The sequence below is a fragment of the Telopea speciosissima genome, chromosome 3 (assembly GCF_018873765.1).
Source record: "Telopea speciosissima isolate NSW1024214 ecotype Mountain lineage chromosome 3, Tspe_v1, whole genome shotgun sequence".
NCBI lineage: Eukaryota > Viridiplantae > Streptophyta > Magnoliopsida > Proteales > Proteaceae > Telopea > Telopea speciosissima.
The window spans coordinates 70,668,535-70,684,448 of record NC_057918.1 but is presented as its reverse complement, the minus strand read 5'-3'; the positions used below and the strand labels follow the sequence as shown (position 1 = coordinate 70,684,448).

General features: G+C 39.6%; 1 protein-coding gene across 2 annotated transcripts; it reads right to left on the bottom strand.

Moving 5' to 3' along the window:
* Positions 1-1,360: 1,360 nt before the first annotated feature.
* On the bottom strand, positions 1,361-14,255 carry LOC122653463 (probable LRR receptor-like serine/threonine-protein kinase At5g48740). Of its 2 annotated transcripts, none has more exons than XM_043847295.1 (16): positions 14,123-14,255; positions 13,010-13,553; positions 12,466-12,917; positions 12,233-12,350; positions 12,078-12,146; positions 11,921-11,989; positions 11,772-11,840; positions 11,503-11,574; positions 11,337-11,405; positions 11,001-11,245; positions 10,709-10,914; positions 3,470-3,600; positions 3,282-3,340; positions 2,987-3,176; positions 2,777-2,909; positions 1,361-1,903 (listed from the first exon to the last, which is right to left on the bottom strand). In XM_043847295.1, exons 1-16 carry the CDS (start codon positions 14,196-14,198, stop codon positions 1,685-1,687), a joined length of 2,721 nt encoding a protein of 906 aa, XP_043703230.1. In that variant the 5' UTR covers positions 14,199-14,255; the 3' UTR covers positions 1,361-1,684. The 2 variants fall into 2 exon arrangements, with proteins under 2 accessions (XP_043703230.1, XP_043703229.1); XM_043847294.1 differs by having other exon boundaries at positions 3,282-3,350; positions 3,474-3,600.
* Between the last annotated feature and the right edge of the window lie 1,659 nt (positions 14,256-15,914).

The following is a 15,914-nucleotide window of genomic DNA, read 5'->3' as shown; positions in this document are numbered from 1 at the left end:
GCACTAGTGTACGCTACACAGCCGGACATCATTCTTTATCTCTATCATTTAAGTTGGGTCTTGAGCCCAAATCCTTTTTTATTCATTTCTGTAACATATGTAATATATAAGCCCAGTCCAAACTATCCTGATTTTTAAATGGGTAAGAGCAGGCCTGTCTGAGCCCATCTCATTTATAATCAGGTGGGTTGGGCTCTTGAAAAGCTTATGAAAAGTTTCGTTTAATTTTTATGGCAGAATGTTCTCTATGCCGCAGCACAGCCTGTGCAGGGGGCAGGGTGGTCATTGCACCCACCCCCATGTGCCTGGGCGCAGGCTGCGCTGCGGCACAGAGAACAGAACCCCAATTTTTATACAATATGGCAAAGAGGATGCACATCTGGTGATGTAGTTGGCGATTGTTGTGCCTGCACCCCCGATTATGGCCATGTGGCATGCCAACTGGACAAATGCAAACATTGAATGGGAAGAGAATACTATATTATTTGTTTTGACACATGGAAAAGTTGGATTGGACTAAATTTAGCACATAAGTAGGAGAGAGTAGGGCTTATCTATCACTAAAATTGAGCCAAACTAACATGCCATTTCTATATTCCTTTTTTTGGACTGGATTTCCTAAACAGCTGTTTAAGATGGAAGCTCCTTACCAGACACCTAGTTCTGCCATGTGACAGGTTAGATGGAACTGAAATTTTGTTGACAGATAGACCCCCATGATCCCCTACTCACATGTCAAGTTTTAGCCCACAAAGGACAACTGCCTAGCACAGTTGTTGTAGTGCGGTGTGGTAAAAGTCTATTCTCACCAGGAGGTCTTGGGTTCGATCCTCTTGGTCATCACCTGCCCCTCCCCGCATATATAAGTAGGTACCAATTAAAAAAAAAAGTTTCAACCCACACAGAGTTGGCCACATGACAAAACAAACTATTTTTAGAGATTTTGGCTCTAAAAACCAAAAAAAGATCCTCTCCAACCATTCATTCAACAGCAGGGAGGACTTGGAGACGCATCTCCAAGTGTTGGCAGGTGTTGGGATGCGTGTCCAAGTCCTCCCAGCCATTGGATGGGTGGTTGGAGAGGAGTTGGATACCCAAGTAGTTGGAGAGGATCCGGATCCCTAAAAACCAGTATTTGCCATCAACTAATCACTTTCCTACCAAAGAAGTACCTTATGATAAGCATTTTCGGCATACCCTGTTTTCAATGTGCAGACTTTTTTACCTACAAGGAGGCCCTAAACCTTAAGGCTTGAGAAGATGGATGGATTAGTTATTGCTAATTCCTGCACAACCAAAGCAGATCACTGGTAGTTGTGATCATTAAATTGCTAGAAATAAATGATATCCAAACATGAAGGAGAGAAGCACAAAGATTCTACTTAATGGTCAGAAAGTTAAGGCATATGTTGTAGCCACACTCATACCCCAATGAACAGATAAATTACGAATAATGTAAATGGTAATTATGTAATTACATTTCTATATTGAGTAGCTTTAAAAACAAAAAATTATATAAACATGAGCTTAAGAGGAAATCTTGCTATAAAATACTTTTTGATCACATCACTTCCTAATGAAACTCTATCTCAGGCCTTTTATTATCCCATCCTCCATAAACAAATTATCAAATGAAGTTTAAGATAAATATCTGAATCACTGGACAAAAGAGAGGTAGTAGAAATCAATTTATATCTCCCCCAGCTGCAAGGTGTGAGAGCTGAATACTGTAGGCTTCTTTTAGCTCTGCCAATATATCAGCCATTGTTGGCCTTTGTGATGCATCTCTCTCCACAGACCTTGAAGCTACAGAAGCTGCCTTTTTCATGCTCTCTAGAGCAAAAGTTCCCTTCAAACATTCATCCACTATCTCAAAAGCACCTGCTTGCAAATATGGCTTGGCCTGCAGGTGAAAATCAAACTCCAGAACATGAACACTGTAGAACTGACTGTCTGAATATGAATGATGGTAAATGTTATAATAGACCTTGAAAATAACCAATTTCATAATATAATCTTCAATGTAACCAAGAAGAAGCATGAACAAAAGTTAGCATTAACAAGAAACATAAACATGTCTCAAGACTTGATCTGATAATCCCATCGAACTCCAAGATGCTCCCAAGACTATTATTTAAAAATAGAAAGAAAAAGAACCCATGAAAGAGAACACTTTGGGTCCAGGAAAAAAAACTTAAATCCACCAAAAAAAAATGAATCATAATGAAAATTTGAACTAGATGTGGACCCAATCAAGTAGAACACCTCAAAGAAGGAAAAAGGAAAGAACAACTATATCTAAGATTGGATTATATACCTCCCAAATTACAAGATAAACAGATACATACAGTGCATGCAGCATATACAAATAACATGCTACTCAATTGAAGCATCAAAGTTATACTAATGCAATGACAAAGTGAATTTGTTCCATCTCTTCCTTGCAGAAGTAACCTTTATACACCCGACATAGTTTTAAGCTATCAAAGCGATAGCAACACCTCAAACAAATAGACTTATACCACTACTATGCACTAAAAATCAAGACTATATTCTTATCATAGAATCCTTGAGTTGTGTATCCTAATCAAAGGCAAAGGTATGATTTCCCTATTTCTTTCTTAAGTATTAAAAGCAATCCCTTCAATTACTCTGGATCATCTATTTAGATAAGAATAGATGCAGACTTTGAGTCAATAGAAAACCATGTTCCAAGGAAATTGGTTCTGATTGCTTCATAATAATTGGTTAGAAGAAAGCAGGAAATCGGGAGTACCCATAAAACCAAATTATATGTATCTGGAGTGCCAACATGACTCAACGGTTCACGACCACAGATGAGCTCCAACAGTACAACGCCAAAGCTATAAACATCACTTTTCTCAGTTAATTGCTGGGTGGAATAATACCTGCACAAAGAAATTATGAATGAGAATGAGACTTACTTCATTGAGAATCAAATAAAGGATGACTTTCAAAGACTTACTCAGGGTCAAGATAGCCAGCAGTGCCCTTGACAACAGTGGTCACATGAGTGGCATCTGACCGAAGTACTTGCTTAGAGAGACCAAAATCGCAGACCTTGGCATTCATCTCTGAATCTAAAAGAATGTTGCCACACTTGACATCACGGTGTATGATTCGTGGATTGCTTCCATTGTGCAAATAATCCAATCCTTTCAAGGGAAAGGTTGAGGAAGAGAATCATTAATATTATATATCATATTTTAATGATATAATTCTGTCAATGGAAAGATTATAATAGTAGAAAAGAGATGTACCTTTTGCAGCATCAACAGCAATTTTCAATCTGTGCACCCAGCTTAACATTACCTTTTTGCTGTTTGGACCTGGAAAAAATTGCGTACTTAAAAATTATAGGAAGAAGTAGAAGGTTGAAAGAATGGATTTATGGGTAAAAGAGTTGGAGATAAAAAATAAAATAAAAACACAATTTGGTTGATATAGCATACCATATAGAGCATCGGTCAATGATCCACCAGGTAAATACTCATAAACTAAGATTTGCTGCTTTGATTCATAACAAAATCCTTCCAAGGATACAAGATTTTGATGGCGAACTTGGGATAAAAGATGCACCTGCACCCCCAATGAAACAGAGAAAATCATGAGACTTCAATCAAACAAGAAGCACTGAGATGAGGGAGAACCAAGTGATCCTGGAACCTTCTCTAAGGGATCCACTTTGTTTACTGAGTTGACAACAAATACAGAAAGGAAAAAGAAAGTGGATAATTTCACAGGAGAAATTTTAAAATTTCTAAGCATGAAGTTCAGGAAAAGACACAGAAGTCATAGAATCCACTAAATGAAGACCAGATAATTTCCACCAATAACATTCCGAGCAAGAATGGAAGACCACGCGATTCCTTCTTGTAAAGCAATACAAGGAACTATATTTCAAAAGAAATATACTTTTTTTGACTTCTTAGTTCTCACCCTGGAAAGGTTTGGCTAGCCTGTGATCAAAATCAACTCTTTAAAGGTTTACATTTATTTATCTTTTTGGAAGAACCAACAATATATTGGGGGTATGCTCAAGTAGGCTCCAGAAGAAAGAGAGCAGTGATATGTGGTAGAAGGACAAGAAAAGAATAAATGAGTATTCTACAATAGGAAGAATTCCTCATGCCTAACAAGAAGGAATGGACATATCTTTTGGTGTCATGTATTAAAGATTAAGTCTGAAGAAATTAAGACAAGTTGAGTAACGTTTATATGTTAGAGGATGTCAAAATTTTCATATAGTTTAAGGAGGGTGAACAAGATCAGTTAATAGTCTAGCAAAAGATGCCCCCGGCAAGCTGAAAAAATTGAATGCAGCAGCATAACAGAAATAGCATGATAGACTTTGATATTTCACGAGCTGTAAATAAACTAGCATAATAAATCGTAGTTATAGAAACCAATGGAACAACCTGGGAATATCTAACTTTTCTTAATACCAATTTATATATTTCGGCCTTCAATCCATGCTTTCTTTAAAACTAACCAAGTCATATGATCCTTAATGAACTAATTGCTGAAACTTCTCTCAACCAACTAATCACTCTATCAGTTGACTATGTTATATAAAGAGGTTGTAGGATTCTCAATGTATCTAATCCATAAAACCACTTTATTTGTTTTAGATTTTAAATAAGGTATTCTTGTAAACACAGACAAGTATTGGCCCATCAATTTCCAATCCAGGTTAGCCCAACTTCCCAGGGGAAAGGGTATTTTATAAACAAATTTTGATACATACAAGGATAGTCAATTAATAGATATATGTTGAGATGTTATTACAAATTTTGTTACACTAGTGCATTTCTGAATGTTACCAACAAATCCTTTGTTTCTTCTCTTTTTTTCAATCATTTTGCAGGGAGAAAGGAAAATATCACAGATGAATTTAGTACCCAGAATTGTGAAGCACCAAGTTGCCTTTTATCTAACGTATGCAAGCATAAATGGTGTTATCACGATGATGATCATCATTAATGCTTTTTGTTGAGATAGGCTAGTTACCCGATTGGGGGAACTAGTCCTAGTTGTGTTAGGATTGCAGTCCTAGTTGTGTTTGTGTTAGGATTGCAGTCCTAGTTGTGTTAGGATTACTCTTTTTCTTTCTTTTATTTTTTATTTTCCACTGTTTTATTGTATTTTCCTCCTCAGCCGAGTACTACTCTGGGATTCCTAGTTGTACTAGGAATTCCTAGTAGGATTAGGACTGAGGAGTTTTACTTCAATTACATGTACTTCAGATTACTATAAATAAAGGGCCTGGGTGATCGATTCAGATCACTCAAGCATTCATATTCAGAGCTGTCTACATGGTATCAGAGCCATCTCTGATCTGAAGAACAGCTTCCCCTCGATTTTTTTCTGGTTTCCATCTTCAACACACTCTCGGCTTCTGGTTCTCTTCTTCTCCAACTCTCTCGGACTCTCTACTTCATGCAGGGCAGCATCTTTGAGGTGATTCAATGAAGAATTAGCTGCTGCCCTCCATGACACCTCTCTGAAAATCATTCAAATACTGGGGTGATCTGAACCTGCCGCAGGTTTCCTCCAACCTTGGAGATCAAGCTGCTGCCCTAATCGAGCTGGATTTCTGGTTTTATTTGGAGATTGATTCCTGCACCTTCTGATCTACACCTATTGTTTTCAAACTGCAGATCCAAAGCTGCAATTTTTGCATTCAAACTGCAGATCTGAATTCAATCCACAGCAGATCCAAATCTGCAATTATTTTGCATTCAGATCTGTCCCTGCTGATCTAAATCTTCTCCAATTCAGGGCTTTTATTGGCTCATCCGAAGGGGCCACTGTCTGGAGGACACTTTCTCTGCTACAAGGAAGACACTCGAACCTTGTTTCAGCCAGTTCTAAGGGCTGCAACTCATACAGCCTTAAAACCCAGGGCTCTACTCGATTAGGGTTTCCTATTACATCATCAGTTTTTTCTGATTTTTGAAGGAACTTTACATGATGTCTGACATCACTTCAGCTGACTCGATGGATCTTCTCGACCAGAGTATCTTCCTTTTGCTTCTCCCACCAAACTAGATGGGACAAACTATTAATGTGGTCCGATCCACTTACCTTACAGTTGCTGGCCGTGGCTACACGGGACACCTTACGAGCACTACTCCTATCCCTACTCGAAGAAGGAGCTGCCAAGACTAAATGGTTATCCACTCGACTCCATGGTCATGTCATACCTTATTCATTCTATGCATCCTTCAATTGCATCGGGCTACCTTCTCCTAGACACTGCTGCCCGGATATGGAAGGCTGCCAAAGACACCTATTCACGGTAGGGAATGATGCTCGGTCTACGAATTAAGGAAGAAAATCCATGACACCAAGCGAGAATGATTCGTCAATCCCTCAATACTATGCTGAGCTCCGCATAGTATTGGCAAGAACTTGATCATTACTCGATTATCAGCCCACTAATGCCACCGACATTGCTGCCTACGAAAGCATATTGACAAAATTAGGGTTTATGATTTTTTGGCTGGACTTAATGTGGAATACGACCCAATTAGGGTTCAGATTCTAGGCAAAGACCCTTTCCTACATTGGAACAGTCTTATGCCTTGGTTATGATGAAGATCGCCGAAGAACTGCTATGCTCAATACTACAATTCCGGATCGATCGGCATTGCGGCGGGCTGGTTCTACTCCTTTAGTTGCTTGATACTTCTAAATTTGAGAAGACACAGGTTAAATGTGAGTATTGTGGAAAATTGTGGCACACCAAGGCCACATTTGGAAGATACATGGCAAACCAGCCGACTTTGAGGCTAAACGTGCTGCTCGCAAATCGAAAAACAAAGCTAATCATCTAAGCTGTCACTCCTACCCCTCCTACGACCTTGGACTATCCAAGGATGAACTTCAAGCTTTCCGTCGTATGTTACAAGCTTCGTTGCTACAACAACACCGCCAATTCTTCCACTCCTCCAGGTTCAAATGTAGCTCACTCGGTATTTCTTTTGTTGGTCACCGTGCATCGGTAGTCTCCTCTCCCTGGATCATAGACTCCGGTGCCATCGATCATATGACGATCCTCCAAGATCTTTACTCGTTACTCTCCTACATCCGGTAAAGACAAAGTACGAGTAGCGATGGCTCTCTCTCCTCTATCTCCGGAAAGGGCTCCATCAATTGCACACCTTCCTTACGGTTATCATCTGTTTTACATATTCCTAAATTTACCACTAGTCTTCTTTCTATCGTAGTCTTACCGTGACCTAAATTGTAAAGTAACCTTTTTTCCTTCACACTTGTGTGTTCGAGATCCGCAACGGCGGGCGACGATTGGATGTGGTAAGATGCATGGTGGATTGTACTCTGATCTTGGGAGTCTTACTTCACCACTGCCTTTGGCTTCTCCCATCCCTCAAAGTGCGTTAGTTTCTTCGAACTTCAACAATGGCATAATAGACTAGGTCACCCCCTTTAGGAACATTATCCCTTTTATTTCCAAAGATTAGCTAAAGAATGTCATAAAGATGATTTTTTTGTAAGCCTGTATTTTGGCTAAACAACACCGTTCTACTTATTCTATTTCTAATAAAAGAAGCTCTTCTCCTTTTAATATTGTTCACTCGATGTTTGGGGGCCTAACCGAAACCATCTCTTAAAGGCCACCGTTGGTTTGTTTCTTTCATTGATTGTTATTCTAGGTGTACATGGGTATATTTAATGCACAACAAAAGTGAAGTTTTCTCTTGTTTTCAAAATTTTCATAAAATGATTCAGACCAATACATGTCGCTCTCAAGATATTGCGTAGTGACAATGGTAAAGAATACATGGATGGTCGGTTTAATGCACTTGCTGCCCATGGAATACTCCATCGGACCGTTGTGTTGATACCCCAGCCCAAAATGGTGTGGCTGAAAGAAAAAACCGCCACCTTCTTGAGGTGACTCGGGCTCTTATGTTTGCCCATTCTGTCCCTTCCCAATATTGGGGAGATGCTGTCCTAACTTGCCTATCTTATCAATAGGCTCCTACTCGAGTCCTTAACTCTGCCACCCCGCTTCATTCTTCGGGGGTCCTCCACCTTTGTTGTCCCACCAAAGGAGTTTGGTTGTGTCGTTATGTTCGCGATACCCGATCTCCAGTAAGCTTGAACCCGTGGGACCCGGTGTATTTTTTAGGTTACTCTCCTTCCCAAAAGGGATATAAGTGTCACCATCCTCCTACCCGTCGCACCTTCACCAAGTATGGATGTTGTCTTTCATGAAACTCTATCTTATTATCACCCCACACCTCTTGGGGGAGACTTTTGGTGAAGATGTGATGGTTGACCTTCCCATCTGACCGGACCCGAGTCCAACTACCTATTTCACCCACCCTCAACTCGATCGTTGTTGTTTCCTCCCCTCTCCCCTCTCCTACTTCCCCACTGGCTTTTCCCCGGGGGAGAACTTAGAGGATGCTTGAAAATCCTATTGGTGATAATTCCCTTCGGGGAGGTGACTCATCCAACAAACCATTAGGGAATTTCAAAGAAAATTAACGACTCTAATCTCAAAACATATCACAGGGGACATTCCCAATACAAGCGCTTCCATCCACTGTAGCTCAGCACCACCACAATTGTCGGCCCTGGAACCGGATCGATCTCCGGTAACATATCCTCTCCTTCATCTCCCGATTTACCTATTGCTCATCGTAAAGGTGTTCGGGCTTGTACCAAGACCCCATTTCTCATGTAGTCTCTTATGACTCCCTTTCTCCATCATTTCGTACATTTGTCTCCTCTCTTTCTTCTCCTGTATTCCCCAAAATTGGCGGGAAGCTTTTGCAGATGGCAAGTGGAAAGCAACATGATGGAAGAAATGCAAGCCTTAAAAAAGAATAATACATGGGAACTTGTGGTTCTTCCTCCGGAAAGAAGCCGAGTTGGATGTAAGTGGGTGTTTGTGGTGAAACGAAAGGTAGATGGCACTGTGGATAGATACAAAGCACGTTTGGTTGCAAAAGGATTTACTCGGACCTATGGGATCGATTGCAGAGACTTTTGCACCGATCGCGAAATTAAACACCGTCGAGTGCTACTTTCTTGTGGGTGAATCTTGGCCGGGAGTTACAACAATTAGATGTGAAGAATGCCTTCCTCCATGGAGAACTTGACGAGGAAGTGTACATGGACATTCCACCTGGATTCTCTTGTGATAAGACCGGCGGGAAAGTTTGTAAATTGAAGCGTGCTTTATATGGACTGAAACAGTCCCCTCGTGCATGGTTTGGACGATTTCATAAGGCAATGGTCTCTCAGGTTATAAGCGAGCAACGCTGATCATACTTTGTTTATCAAGAAAAATGGTGAAAAGGTAACTCTCCTAATAGTTTATGTTGATGATATTGTGGTGACCGGGAATGATAATCATGAAATCACCCAGTTGAAGACTTATCTTGGCGAGAATTTGAAATAAAAGATCTAGGAAAACTAAAGTACTTTCTAGGGATAGAAGTTACTAGATCTTCTAAAGGCATCTTTCTTTCTCAAAGAAAGTACATCCTAGATTTATTGACCGAGACTGGAATGCTAGGGTGTCATCCTTCCGATACACCTATGGATGCTACTACAAGACTTAAAGAAAAGGAGGGAACTCCTGTTGATAAAGGTCGGTATCAAAGATTGGTTGGTAAGCTCATCTATCTCTGTCTCATACAAGACCGACATAGCAGATATCTGTGAGTATGGTTAGTCGGTTCATGCATGATCCACACTCCTCTCACATGGATGCTGTTATCCGGATCCTTCGATATTTAAAATCAGCACCGGGTAAAGGTATTCTTTTGTCTCGAATGGTCATCTTCGTGTCGAAGCATATACGATGCGGATTGGGCTGGTTCCTCGATAGAAAGTCCATTTCTGGCTATTGCTCATTTGTTGGCGGCAATCTTGTTACGTGGCGTAGTAAAAGCGAACGTCGTGGCAAGATCTAGTGCTGAAAGAGTTTCGTGCTATGGCACAAGGTATTTGTGAAATGTTGTGGCTCAAAAGTTTATTACAAGATATCGGGACTCCTGTTCCTCTTCCCATGATGTTGTATTGTGACAACAAGGCTGCTATTAGTATTGCTCACAACCCGGTTCAGCATGATCGTACTAAGCATGTGGAGGTTGCGAGACACTTTATTAAAGAAAAGTTGGAAGGAGGGCTAGTGTGTGTTCCGTTTGTGCAATCTTCTACCAGCTTGCTGATGTGTTTACTAAAGGCTTAAGTGGAAAGATTTTCATCCTATTCTTGTCAAGTTGGGCATGGTTGACATTTATGCTCCAACTTGAGGGGAGTGTTGAGATAGGCTAGTTACCCGATTGGGGGAACTAGTCCTAGTTGTGTTAGGATTGCAGAGTCCTAGTTGTGTTTGTGTTAGGATTGCAGTCCTAGTTGTGTTAGGATTACTCTTTTTCTTTCTTTTATTTTTTATTTTCCACTGTTTTATTGTATTTTCCTCCTCAGCCGAGTACTACTCTGGGATTTCTAGTTGTACTAGGAATTCCTAGTAGGATTAGGACTGAGGAGTTTTACTTCAATTACATGTACTTCAGATTACTATAAATAAAGGGCCTGGGTGATCGATTCAGATCACTCAAGCATTCATATTCAGAGCTGTCTACACTTTTAAATGTTAGATAATGATCACTATAGCATTCTGAAGAGTAGGTTGGTAAACCTCATTAATAAAGGAATCAGCTCCAAGTTGAGTTTGGTCAAACCGCACTTTCACAGCAACTAATTTTCCCTCTGGGAGTTTTCCAAGATAAACAGAACCGAAACTACCACGACCGATAACCTCCTTAAAGTTGTTTGTAGCTGCTTTGATCTCTTTGTAAGATAAGATCTTTGTTGCATTCCAGTTCCACATTGCAGTTTCTGTCCCTACAAATTACAAGCAGCAATTGTATAAGATTGAAGACAAAATGTAATAAAAAATAGCACTCTTGTCAACTCTGAACCCTGCATACTTGTTGTAGCTGTGGCTTCTGTTTCATTTCTCCTCCTTCTGTACATGAATACTGATAGTGCAATAAAGAGAACAGCACACAAGACACCTCCAATTGTACTCATTATAATTACCCTTTGATCATGATCACTATGACTATGCTTCTTTGGGTTGAAAACTGTAACCTGTGGGACTTCAATTGAAGTATTGCCTGTAATACCATTGCATGTTGATGATGAGAAGGAGAGACACAAATTACCCGATGTTCTGCACAAAGAGATGCATAAAGGTATTGGAGTCTTGTTGCTGGAAAAGGTATCTTTCTGTAAATGAGAAATGATAAAGCACCAATGCATACCTAACTTCCAAACTTTCTCTGTTTAAAGACTGTGGAAGGGGGCCAATAAGTTTATTGTTTTCTAGATTTCTGCACATAAGAGTTTGTATATATCAAAACACTAGTCAGTATTGGACTCAGAAAACAGGACCGGTGCATCACTAGCTGATTTGTTAAGCCAACTTACAGTAGATGAAGATTCTTCAAATCTCCCAAGCTCTCTGGAACAGAACCTTCTAATCTATTATTTTGCAAGTCCCTTCATACAGAAAAAAATACAATGCAACATTACTAGTAAATTTCATATACATCTGTGGGTCCAGCGCAGACATTTTGGGCCATGAAATTTCATCGTTATGATGAACAAGGCTATTATTACATAGCCTGAATCCAATAAATATATGTGACAGAAAACTTTAAAGCTAGCTTCCATAAGCGCTTTATGCTGGAACTTACAGAATCTGAAGGCTAATCAAGGTGTCAAAATCAGATCCAAAGGATGTCAGCTTATTGAAACTCAGGTTCCTGCAATATTTATTCCATGTTATCTCAAAACTCACAAAGTATGGACTTGGATTATATAAGTTATCCAGGAAGAACCTTACAATGTTTCAAGTTGTTGCAGGCTATCCAAATTTTGTATCTGTCCACCAAGTGATGTGTTGTGCAAATCCCTGAAGCAAGATTCCCAGGGGAAAGAAACAATAAACACTTAAGAAAAGTTATTTATAATTACTCACAAGAGTGTTTTAGAGGTCTTACAATGTCTTGAGATCCAGCAGGTCAGCAAATGTTGGACTGATTGCCCTCAAGTTAATATCTGAAAGCTCCCTATCAGAGAAAAAGCATGGTAAAGCCATAATAAGATCACGTGGGACAAAGAGATGAATATAAATCTTTCTAAATATTACACTCACAATGATATAACCATGCTTCCATCACATCCAATGTGTTTCCATTCTGTTGGAGAGCACGGATCATCTTTCCATCCTAGATCTAAGCCCGTAGACTGTTGGATTACCTGGAGGGCTGAAACTGCAGCACATATTAACATATCATGAGTGACCTTTTCACCAGTAAAAATGACAATGCATCTGTTATGAGAAGCAGTAGAGACAACAACAGTTATCTTCTTCAGTACTTAAGGCACCTGTAGTTGAAGAAGCCTCAGAGGGAATCCCAACAATCTCATACACCTCAATTGCATTTACTTGTGGATAGAAACTGATATTTTGAAACGTTATGTTCAAGCTTCGGATGCCCTTCTGTGCAAAAAAGAGAACACTGGCCACCCAATTCTCCACAGTATAGTTGTAACTAACAACATCCCCATTAATTAATATATCAAATGAGGGTGATACAGGCAGAATCCCAGCAAAATAAAGGACAACGTAAAAATCCCCTAGCGTATTGAGAGGAAAGTTGTAAACCAAAGCCTTCTTTCGTGCTACAACCCTTGCCGACTGAAGAACATCAAGAGGTGGGTTTTCCTTAATTTCTGATAGATTTAAAGGAAGCTGAATGTTGAATTCAGATGATAGATGAGAAGGTGAGAAACCCTGATCAGCATCCCATATACGATCATAAGAATCAACAGGGTACCTGGTTTTATAAAGGAAAAAAAAATGTGTATGAACAAAAGATTTTCAGAGAAACTAAAAAAGAATAACAATGATGACTAACGGGGTTTTTACCTTATTGATCCATTGTTGTAACCACAATTGATTCTATAACGCTTCCTTAGTGATGTATTTGGGAAGTCCTCCATGTGACTAGTGTAAGCTCCTTCAGGGAGCGAGCGGACTTCAAGTGAAGAAATAACTGGAGCTCCCCCATTAGGAATAGAAACTAAACAGAATGAGAGAGTTTCTTTAGTAACTGGCCATATAAACTCTTCAACCCAGGGATCATTGATAGTAAGATTTATGGTAGTAGTGATGGCTGTCCCAAGAGAAACTGAAAAGGATGGAGGCTTCCCTAGTCCATCATAGTTCTTGTAGTAAAACTGTGGCCTAACAAGAACCATGGACGACATATTGTTTACAGGCAGTTTGTAACACTTGCGCACGTCTTGAGTATCTGGGAAGAATCTCACTGGGACTTGAGATGATGATGAACCTTCAATGAAGTCAACTGTAGTGATGTTTCCTGCATTCACATAAGAATCGTCCGGAACCCATGAAATGTTTGAAGAATCCACAAAACTCCTGCTTCCTCCACAATATAAACTCAAGAAACCTGTTGAGTACAAAATGAATAACAATTGTCAGCTCACAAAAAGAAGATCCAGAGTTCATTTAAGAAAATGGGAATAGTTCAAGGACATGGAGTAAATGAGGTATCAACTATCAACCATCAATGTAGATGATGTAAACAGAATTCTATTTGGGGGGGGGGGGGGGGGAATTGAATGAATTTGCAGATTGAAACAAGCCCATGTCTTTGACATTTCAATTCAACATTCAAAAATGTTAAAAAAAAAAGAGTATATCCGTAGTGAAAGAAACAATCAACCATCAAACTAAGTCATAAGTTCAATTAGAAAACTGCAATAGCTCCAACAGAACAGAGTAAAAGAAGTATCAGCCATCAAGCACCGATGTAGAATACCGAAAATGGTTATATAATAAAGTCTATCCGCAACAAACTATCAATTAGAACGTAAGTTCATGAGGATATAGCACAAAAAGAAAGTGCATTTCAAGAAAAGAAAATTGAGGGCTATTAAATTTCATATTTTCAGATAGAAATCAAGCCAAATTTTAATGGTTTGCTCTTGTCTGAGTTAGAACTAAAGCAATGCGTACCTCCTTGATCACAATGAACAGCCCTCCAGAACTCATAAATGAGAAGAAACCCGATACATAAACGATGCAAGTCCATCAAATTTCACGTTCAATGGAACTTAGTAGTCCTCTACTCAGCTTGAAGTTCGAACTGATTGGAGGGGGAGAGAAGAGTTGAAACAAATGAAAAAACGATTAACAGAGATAGATAGTACACAGAACTTTTTCTGGTTTGGGGACTGAGAAATCGATTGTAGCAATGAGTGAAGAAGATGGCTGGCTCTGGAGTTGATGTAGTAGTAGCGGGAATGGAGGAGAAGGTGATGATGAGGGGTGTTGGGAGGTAATGATGATGACCATGTTGGGTTACCGTTGGGTAATTCTTTGTGCTTCCACTGTACTTCAAAAGCAGGAGAAGGTGGAGCAACTGAACTTGAAGAGTTTTCATGTCTCTCTCACTGTGGAGTGTGGACTGGGTCATCGATGTTCCAATTTCAAAAGTATATAGACCACAATCCATGTCTAAGGCCTCTTTAATACGACAAATGATGAACAGCTTAGTCCTTAATCTAAGATGACCTGGGTATCGGTCGAACCGGCCGGTTGTCCAATGAATTCGGGATCCAACCACCTTGATTGGTCAGTTTTGTAAAAAACAAAACCTATAACAATGCAGAAAAGAAGGGAAATCGTAAATAATAATCACTCAATTGAACACAAGGACTTACGTGGTTTGATAAGATTGCCTACATCCACGGTAAGATGGGATTTGTTTCACTATCAATGGAGAATAGAATTTCAGTCGCATGTCCTCACGGCTGTCTCAGATTGCATTACAGAAAAAGAACCTTGAAACCCTATACAGGTATTTTACCGAGAGACCCATCTAATTCTTAAAAAAATTTCAACCTCTACGGCCTCTTAACGACCCTTAAGAATCAAGCCGCTAATCTGAGCAACAGAATACAGGACATCGTACCCCAACAAGTTCAACTTCAGCAGTTCAGCATATATAGGAAGTCAAATCTGCATGAAATCCAGCTATCCGGTTCATTTGGTTAATGTTGAAACTGGCGAAGAGGTTGGGTTGAACCACCAATACAGACTAATAACTCTTTTATAGATTTTTATGTTTAGAAAAAGAAGATCACATCACATATTCCGCTTTCAATGGAAAACAAGTTGGAATTAAAGTTAAGCTTTTCCCATCCTTTACGTTGAAGTTTTGACTTGAAAATAGAAAAAAATGGGCCATAGGATGCTTGATGGGTCCAACGGCTATTTAGAATTTTATAGAAGTGATAAAACGGTCTTCAATTTTGGTTAGCCCAGTTGATTCCAATTAATCATTCTCTTTGATCAATGAGGGGGAAAAAGAGTCTCTTTAGAGATAATTTTATGCCTAAATGATCTCAATATATGCAGTTCCATCGATTACCCACTCTTTTTAATAATTGCTTCGCATGATTAGGCTTCACTTGTCATCTACGTTTTTGGGGGGGACCCATGCAGATGATATAAGCTGGGTGGGCATGGACCGGCTGAGGCAAGAGAATTCTGTTAGCGGAAGGGTTCAACCAGAATTTTTATCCTCTCAACTACACTGCCCGTACTTGACGTCAAATACATCTAATAGAAGGAGGTGGATCCACCTCGGGTAGTGTATTCGGGCAGGGGATAGGATAGTCATTTTTGTCTCCCCTGTTAGATGTACTTGACATCAAGTACTAGCACGGTAATTGAAAGGATAAAGATCCAAGTTCAACCATGCAATTACTTAAAACTCTTCCATCATGATCTTAATAATTGCCCA